This window comes from Cucumis melo, chromosome 11 (genome assembly GCF_025177605.1).
Source record: "Cucumis melo cultivar AY chromosome 11, USDA_Cmelo_AY_1.0, whole genome shotgun sequence".
Lineage (NCBI taxonomy): Eukaryota > Viridiplantae > Streptophyta > Magnoliopsida > Cucurbitales > Cucurbitaceae > Cucumis > Cucumis melo.
The window spans coordinates 22,923,180-22,932,897 of NC_066867.1; the positions used below are offsets into that span (position 1 = coordinate 22,923,180).

General features: G+C 32.4%; 1 protein-coding gene across 2 annotated transcripts; it reads right to left on the bottom strand.

Annotated features, from left to right (window-relative positions):
* Positions 1-1,050: 1,050 nt before the first annotated feature.
* LOC103496354 (probable tyrosine-protein phosphatase DSP4) lies at positions 1,051-4,818 on the bottom strand. 2 transcript variants are annotated; one of them, XM_051079613.1, is made up of 6 exons: positions 4,260-4,795; positions 4,037-4,130; positions 2,576-2,633; positions 2,440-2,483; positions 1,799-1,914; positions 1,051-1,684 (listed from the first exon to the last, which is right to left on the bottom strand). In XM_051079613.1, exons 1-6 carry the CDS (start codon positions 4,520-4,522, stop codon positions 1,681-1,683), a joined length of 579 nt encoding a protein of 192 aa, XP_050935570.1. In that variant the 5' UTR covers positions 4,523-4,795; the 3' UTR covers positions 1,051-1,680. The 2 variants fall into 2 exon arrangements, with proteins under 2 accessions (XP_050935570.1, XP_008456404.1); XM_008458182.3 differs by having other exon boundaries at positions 1,051-1,914; positions 4,260-4,818.
* Between the last annotated feature and the right edge of the window lie 4,900 nt (positions 4,819-9,718).

The window sequence follows — 9,718 nt, forward strand, 5'->3', positions numbered from 1 at the left end:
AATTCTTAACGAAATTCTAACCATTAATATAATTTTTTAAAACTTTGACTTGATTTTATTTAAAGGCTTCTACAAAGTAAAAGAACAAAGAAATAGCAAGTGAACGGCTTAAAAGTTCTTTTTGTAGAACCATATATACTTATTGAAAAAATAAAGTTATTTTGAAACTTATTATTGATATAGACTGTGAGGAAGATGCATTTATAAATAAATCAATCATCTTTGTCTTTTACAACGTGTATTATTTTTTTATTTTCAATGTCAACATTTCAGTCCCATAGTGTTTAACAAATACAACCCCCATATTATAAGGGTTGGGTTGACTTGGATTCAAAAATTTGATATTATATATACATTTTATTATTAATTGAATAAAATGGAGTAAAAGGAAAAGTTAGTTGAGATTACAACCTGAGAACCCAACCCATAGTTTAAGGGTTAGGTTAGGTTAAGAATACTATACAGGTTATTAGAGTTACCAAGAGTTACCAGCTCAATCAACTCAAAAATATAGGTTGTCCCAACCCGTTTACACTCCTAGTTTTTACATGTATGTCATTGCTTACCAAACACAACATAATTTCAAGGTTGAACAAGTTAATCTCTATCACTCCTTACCAAGCACACCCTATTTGTTATATATAGCCGAACTAGCTCATAGAACAATCCACTTAACCCTATGATATTTTGGTGTCATATAAAGTCATGTAATTAATTCTTTAAATAGATAACTACCATAGACTGAATCCATGACCAAACACTAATTTTGATAGTAGTTCTAAAATAGGTAATGCTCTTAATAATTTCAAATTCACTCCCAAACATTCACTATATCATAATCCAAATCCAACAAACACTATCAAATATGATATCATTGCCCGTGATCATCAACAGCACACCAACCTAAAAAATGAAAGATCAATCAAAAAGGGAATGGAAATCCTACTCATTCCATCTATATGGACCCCTAAATTAAGCCACAAAGATATAGCCCACCACACAGCACCCAGTTGAGATGCCACTCCAATCATTTTTATCAAAGAGTTAAACTGAAACTCCATAATGTTAATAATCATTTCTTATAAAGAAACACAGTTTCCAGAACACTGAATGAATCCTACAAGAGATATTATTGATTGATGGGATGTATATATAAAGTACCTTCCATTCAGTGCTCGCCTTGCTTTTTCCACTGAGCTACGTTACGTGCTTTCGTCTTCGAAGGAACCAGAGGCACAGATGATCAATCAGCTCAAAATTGTTACTCACATGTCATTGCTTCAAATAAATATCAACATTATACTTCTTTTACATTCAAATACTATTGATATCCACCAAAAGAAAAGGGCCATGCCTTTTTAATTCTTCTTTACTTTAACTAACATTTAGATTAATCACACTACGAACTATAAGGTATTTGAATTTTTCTACCGGCCTTAGTACTATAAATGCTACGAGAGGCCCACCAACAAAATTTCGTAAATCAAACAGATTGATTTAGAGAAAGAGTGAGTTTGGGGCAAGTGTAAGGGTATATAATACTTTTGAGGTGTACAGATGTAAACATTTGTCATTATCCCTAAGGCAGAACAAAAAGGAAAAAGAAAAGAGAAGTCTCTAAATTACTAAGAAAGGCTTTAAGGGTCCTGCCTTTTCCATTTAATTCCAGCATAAGATCTGTCATCTGCATTTGCCAAGGAAGCATTTTAGTTTATAATATCATATTTTTCACCTCTTTGAGCATGAGAATGACATGGGAAGATGCTTCAAGTCAGAGATATCAAACAACTCCATAAACCTCTGGTCTGAAATTCTTGCTTTCGCAGCTGCAAATCTCTGATACTCATCAAACACAGAAGTGAGGCACCACCTCTGCAGTTTTCTCAGACATCCCACAAGACAACCTGTCCGATGCTGGATACAGGAGAAGGTTTTCTAGTTAAGAGAGTATTGAAGTTGGATTCATGGGAAGGAAGCAGATAGAACTCAAATATATTGAATGAAAATACAAGATAAACCAAGTGTTCGAGGTAATTAGAACAGGTTAGGTGTATAAGGGTAATTAGATAAAAAGTTAGGTATTTAACGTGGTTATAAATAGGAGGGTGGGTGAGTGAGGGCTGATGGTAGAATGATCTAGGGCTTGGGTGAGAGGAATCAAGAGGGAGGTCCCAAGTACCCTTTATACTTGGAATATCTTGTATTACTTCATAGTTATAATTCAATATATTCAAATCTTGTTCTTGTTAGGAAGTATCCTAACACACTCCCAAGCCTAATTCATTCACTAAAATATTGTCAACCCTCTTCTTCCCTGGTCATTATATTTATTTATAGCCAAACTTCCCTAACAAACTACTAAACTATTTACTCACATATCCTTAATATCCCTTTAATACAATTATTATCAGAAGCTTAGGGGGGGAAAAAGATGATTACCTTTCCTCTTTTGCAATGTATGAGAAGTGGATGATTTCTATCGTCTGTGTTGAGAAAATTTAACCCAATTAGGAAACAACAAACTTCCAGAGAAACTTACTCTAGTCAATCGGTTATAAGATAATATTCATAGTACCAAGTACAACTTTCAGTGCTTCACGAATAATATCATCTGGGATGTTCACGAAAGGCTCCTGAATACACAAATAATGATATCAATGTGAACAAAAGTAGATTAACTCAAATGATGGCGTAAATATACTATGAAATCTATCATAGTTAGAGATATGTAACTTGTATTCTCATTCCAATAACGAAGTCATAGAATCAATAGTACCACTTAAAGTGGACCATAAAAGATCACGTAGGCTGATGCTATATTCCATAAATCAAGCATCCATAAATGAGATGTAAACATTGAGTATTTGATAAAAATTGGAGCATTGAAGCACTGATAGAAAGGATGTAAATGATGTTCGATGACAGCGTAGGGGAGTTATGGCTCACAGAGATTGAATGAAGTATATATTTGAATCAACAGAGAAGCAAAAAATGATAACCAAAACCCTTAAATTCTCTAAACTTAATAACACAGGATACTTGGTAATCAATTTTATTGAACCTAAGATCGCATGATACAGTAACAATGATAGATCAAATCAGGTATATCTTATTGGCTGAGAAAATTTGTTTCTGTTTCAAATCACATATATACAGTCTAGCAGTTCAATGATAGATTTCGTGCAAGTGGGCATTCATCAGAAAACTTAAATCCTCAACAAATAACCCTTGACATATTTGTTAAGTAATCAATACTTTCAAATTCCAAATACCAATCACCATCAAGCTGTATCCATGGTCTAGTGTTTATTTGATCAAACGTTTGTCTCCAGATGCAGAGGTGAAGAGCGGAAAATCAAGTTACACATTTCTCCTGGCATCTCAACTTAAAGGAACCAAGGGCAATTAGAAATTCTTTTAATGAATTTCCACTTCCTATAAGCGATTTCATTTCTTTTTCTTTCAATTCTTTTGTCAATCTGATTTTGTATCAATTCTTTGATGAGCACAATTACTGCAATTAAAGCCACTTCGGTGAACAAGTTTTTACTGGTAGTACATGTACTTGAAACAACTTTGCAGTGCGAATACCAAACATAATTATTGGTCCAAATTTGCAATGATACACGCAATAACTTATCATCCTTCAAACACATATTCTACATAACAGCAATACGAGGAGTAAAGCATAATATCAAGATCGTGAAAAGGTTCGAAACAAATATCAGTTTAAAGAGCCTACAACTCACAAAACATCTATAGTACTTCTGCCCTCTTGGAAGCTTATAAACTTTTTTAAGCTTCAAACTTCATAATTATTAAAGAAAACCGATGTATGTGATAAACAATTCCACACCAAATTGTGCATGCGTTCTCTGGTAAGGTTTCACATAATTTAAAATACTTGCTATGATGTACATTTAACGCAGTAATTTCCTAATCCAATATCGAAATCAAACTACTAGCGATGAGTTGTTAACTAAGAGAATTGAAATTAAATAAAGAAAGGAGATCCGAAGAATGAACGAAGATGCACCTTATAGCTTTCGATTCCAAATTGAAACAATCTAATCCCGTTAGACTTGAGGAAGTCCATGTTGTGTTCCGGATACGGCTCCGGACATAAACATCTTCATCCATAACCATAAGCGGAAGTAAATTGAGGAAAATAGAAAGTCAAAACATAGATACTGAACCGCAAAAACAGAGGAAATGAAAGAAGTGGGATGAGTAGTAAGGAAAGGAAAGAACATACATACATAATGGAACGGAGAGCTAGGGTTTGGAGGAAGGAGAAGTTAGGAGAGTCAGGGAAACCGGAGCGGAAAATGCCATTATCAACCATGGAAAAGTTGAGAGGAGGGATATAGAGGCCATCATCATCATCCTTATCGCAGTATTCGGAAGCCTCCATTGCGAGTAGCGAGGAAATAGTATGATGGTGATCGATTGTATCCACTTGAAAGGTTCTGCATATCTGTTTGGAGTGATGATGATTCTGGTTCTGCTCTTCGAATTTCATTACAGCAGAAGAAGAAGAAGAAAAGAAGAAGAAGAAGAAGAAGAAGAAGATGATGATGATGATGTTGATGAATATGATGATGAAGAAGAAGAGGAAGAAGAAGAAGAAGATGATGATGATGATGATCCGAGGATTGTTGAACTGAGGCTGCAGAAAATGGGGCTTTATAGGGAAGAGATAAAGAAGGAAGGAGAAAAGGCTTTGGGATCAAGACGGATATTCGATGTCTTCTGTGCCTTTCCAGCTTTTCTTTTTTTCTTATTACTCCATTCCTCTTAAAACAAAATACAGATCACCTCTTAAATACTCTTTTGTATTTTTCTCTTTCAAAACCATAATTTACTATTGTATTTTCTAATTGCTATAACTTTTATGGCTTGGACTCGAGTGGAGTGGAGTGGAGTCAAGTAGACCAACTCCTTATTTTACACTCTAATTTTAGTCGACCATTATGATTAAGATCCAAACTTCCCACAACTAAGGCCACGGTTCAACCTTGAACTTTTTTTTAATAAAAGCAATTTTAGGATTTAGATTAATCTTCAATGATCGTCTTCGGCCGATCTCCAATTTCCACCTTTTGGTGACTCTACCTAAGAACTTCCAAAAACCAACTCCAATGACCTTTGCCAACCAACCTTCCATTGCTACCAATCAATCTTGAAATTTTTTAATAAAAACATTTTTAGGATTTAGGCTAATCTTCATTGATCATCGTCGGTCAATCTCTGACTAACACCTCCGGTGACTCTAACGACAAACTTTCGATAACCAACTCCACCGACAGTCGTCATTGATCAACCTTGAAAGTTGTAAATAAAAATATTTTTAATATATGTAATGAACAAAAGAAAGATCTAATACAAATACTTTTGAAAAAAATGTTCTAAAACAAAAATGAGTTTTTAGCAAAAGAGTTTAAATAATAATGAATTTTTTAAAAACCCATTTTCTAAGACATTTCAAATACAATTTTAGTTTAATTATAATAAAATTTTATAAAATATGCTTATTTTTTTTCCTTGCAAAATTATTTTACCTACTTGTTAAATAGTTGGAGGTTGTAATTAAATTTAATAAATGAACAACTTAATTAACAAGGTTTAATTAAATTATATATCAATTTCTATAAAATATGTTATAATATAAAAGTGTAGAAAACATGGATCCTGACCAGTAGTAATAAATTAGTTTGTATAAATCAGTGGAAGCCATACTTTTAGACTATGTTAAAAAAATGATATTTCATGTACCTAATATATATATACCAAAAAACAATATTACAATAATAAATAAAATATAACACAAATTATAATAATTTACTCTTTAAACATAAACTATAACAAATAGAGATTATAATAATTTGGATCACAAATATAGAATATATATATTAGGTACATGAAATATCATTTTTTTTAAACATATATACATGTATGTATATTTTATGTTTGATATATCAGTTAATTAGTGTATTTTATAACTGGTTTGTTAATTAACTGATACATTTTATATTTAGTAGAGATAAGTTGTTAAACAATTGATGTATCAAAATTATCTTTTTTTTATATATATAAAGAATACAAAATTTATTCAGGAGGTCAAATGATAAAATTGTTGAAAATATTTACAAAATATAGTAAAATTTTAAATTCTATCCATATACATCAACAGTCAAATTGAAAATTTATTATATTTTATAAATGTTTTGGTATATTTAGAAATGGACTTGTAAAATTAATTTCAAGTAAATTTTATTAATTTATTTTAGATAATGAATTTGGTAGAAAATGGTAATCTATTTAGAATGGTTGAATGCATATTAGTTGAACTAATATAGATAAGGTAGTGATTTAAACGAATGTTAGAGTAATATATTAGTGATGCACAATGTGATACATGAAATGAATTTTGACATTAATGTATAAGGAATGTAATTGATATTAATGTTATTTTATAAGGTAATTGATGTGCTATTGAATGTAACTGTGAACTTTACACAATGCTTTTACTTTCTTTTTACTATTAATTTTTTTCTTTCTACACCAAGAAAAGAAAAGATGTGAGTATAAATTTTTCTAAGAACGCAATATTATTTGAATTTGTTTGTTTTATTCTTTATGCTCTCAAATTGTTGGAAAAAGTTATTGTTCCCACACATTTTCTCCTCAACAATTGATGCCACAACTCATCTTTAAAAATTAATATATTTTACAGTGGTAAATTCAAAAATTCAAAGTTAGGGGCCTCAATTGTATATAAGGTACCTAAAACACAAAATGTTACACTTTTACCTGCTTCTGTTTCTATTCCATCTCTAACCTTCAAAAATTTTACATTTTAAAGTTTTTGTTTTTTCCTTTCAAAATCTTCCATTTTAATTTTTACTACATATACACTTTCGGCCCTTAGAGTTAACATCAAACAAATTAATTTTAAAAATTCACATAAATATGATATGAAAATTTCCGTTATTTATTTATTTATTATTTTTTTTTGTTGAGAACAATTGCACTGTTTTAATTAGTCATAAAGTATTGTTAAATGGGATTTGAACCAAAATCTTCTCATTTTTGCAAATGTGAACTCATGTTAATGAACTACACAACCATTTTATTCACTATATTATATTTACTATAATCTATTATTAATTATTAATTATATTTTATATTTGTCCAGAATGTTAAAAGAGTGAGGACACAACCACTAATCTACCATCCAATTTTAGTTTCAAGATATATCATAGAATATATAAGGTAAATTGACACTTCAAAAATATTAAAATGCAAAAATCAATAATTTAAGGGGTGCACGTGCCCTATTGGCCCATTCATAGATCCCGCTAATGTATATGTAATAAAACCTAGATAGACATTGATAGACTCTAATAAAACTTAGATAGACATCTATCAATATCTATCACTGACCGAATAGATGTCAATTTGAATCTATGCTAGATTTATAAATAAGTTGGCTCAATTTTCTTTATTTGAATACATCCCTATTTTTTTTTCTAAAATAATTTGTTCTTTTTAGTGCGAAATAAAATAAATCTATATCAAAGGGAGAATTTTCACATACCCATTTTACCATTATATTTACCTATTAGTCTTTTTGTTGATGAGACACAATGGTTTGGATGTTTACGTCTCCTAATCTGTTTGGTTATTATCTATAGAACTCAATTGCTCGAGTGTAGGTGTGTATTTTAAGTCCAAAAGATACCATTTTTTAAAAAAGAAAAATTATAAATGAAATAACCAAACTGGCAACAAGAGCCTCCTCACAAAGGACCTAGAAGACAAGAAAGGAAATAACATCCCTAGAAAACAAGCCAAACCATCTTCCAAAGTTTGGAAGCTCCAAGCACCCCACTAAATAATAATAGGTTTCACCACATTCTTGGCCTTAAGAGAATCCACAACCCAATCCCACAACGACAAAGGACTCAGATCTATAAAGATAGAAGGCATTCGTAAGTTCAAGAAAAAGTAGGACCTGATTTTCCTTACAAATTCGCAAAAGAAAAACAAAAAGAATCATTAGTAGTTCCTTCTTTTTGTAGGTTCAACTTAGAAGGAAGAACATCATTAACAAGTTTCCAAACACTGATTTTTGCTTTAGAAAGGGTCTTGGTGTTCCGAAGAGCTTTCCAACATTTTTCCATGGCGTTTCTACTTGAAGACAAAGAAATAATGTAGTTTTTGTTAGAAATGACATGTGCACTTTGACCCAAATAGCAAAGCTAAGATAATTGCCCCACATTGCTAATCTGTGAAGTGGAAAATGGGTATATACATCTAAGCCATCAAAGAGGATTTCAAACTAAGTTGGTGATCATAGTATAACCCTGTCACCACACGTGTGTCACCATCACTGTCTGTCCAGTTGGACAGGCGGGGTTGGGTAATAATGCTTGTGTGAAAAAGGAGTTAAATTTTTTATTGCCTATACTTTTTGTAATTTACCTTTTTGTCCCTTACACATTTAATGCCAAGTGTTTGAAATTGCCACTTGATTCTTTCGTTCAACGTGTGCACGGCATCTTGTTCTGACGTTCGCTTCCTACCAGTTCGACGACGCTCTCCACCTTACCTTTTCGACGATCGCTCTTAGCCACATCCTTCCATCCTCGATTCTCTATAAATTGGAGACAATTCATTTGGTTTCAACACACTAAAATCATTCATTCCAACTCTCTCTTCTCTTCTCACATTCTCTCAAAGTTCTGAGCATTTCATATGATTTTGTTTCTATTCCCTATTCCGACGAGTGCACGTCTATACTGGGAAGCTGTGTTAACCTTGGGGAGCAACCGACATCGCGATTAGCACCACGGTTAGTTGAAATTACTTTCAGGATAGTGTCACGACACAACAATTACTTATTGATCGATATTCTCACATTTTTCCTACCGTCTTTAGATTCAATTGCAAAGTGGTAGGCACTTTTGATCGAGAACTGGCCTTTAAAGTCATGACCCCAATAGATATCATCGTTGGAATCTTGGGATCTGAAGGGCATATTGAGTATAGAATTAGCATCTGACTTAATAAACTTAGCCTTAATTAAATCTTCATTCCATTTTCTTTCGAAATTGATAAGACTCGAGACTCTTCTCCCCTTAAGCTCACTAAGAACCCAAACTAAGGACCCCAAAGTATCATTTTCGGGAGCCACTAGTATTCATCGATAATAGTGTATCTTCTGTTACCCACCCTTCATCGCATTCCTTTCTTGAAGAGACTCCTACCCCACAAAATTCTTTTCCAAGTGAATGAGGGTTCTTTCCATAAGAAACATTGAGGAATATCCCATTGTGGAAGTATGTCCCCCTTAGAACTCTACCTAACAGGTTGTTTTCACTGCAACACAAGCGCCTAACTTTGTTTAGCCAACATAGCTTGGTTAAACATTTCAAAGTCCTTGAAACTCATACCCCCTTCATCATCTTTCCTCGTTCACATTTAATCACATTTGACGTAGAGTCTTGCTTTTCGCAAAGCTAGAATTCCATAAAAACTGCACACAACAATTGTTGAGATCTTTGCAAATGGAGAACGAAATTCTAAAGCAACTCATCATGTAGTTAGGGATTTCTTGAGCCACAACTTTGAGGCGGATCTTTTTCCCACTAGCCGAAAAAAACATACCTTTCCATCCCTGCAAAACTTTTCACATTTGCTCCTTGATTTTTCA

Coding starts and splice junctions, on each gene's coding strand:
- LOC103496354 (XM_008458182.3), bottom strand. CDS start 4,522: ATGAAATTCGAAGAGCAGAACCAGAATCATCATCACTCCAAACAGATA. Junction 4,131..4,259: donor CTAGCTCTCCGTTCCATTAT/GTATGTATGTTC, acceptor TTATGGATGAAG/ATGTTTATGTCCGGAGCCGT. Junction 2,484..2,575: donor AGCACTGAAAGTTGTACTTG/GTACTATGAATA, acceptor TTCTCAACACAG/ACGATAGAAATCATCCACTT.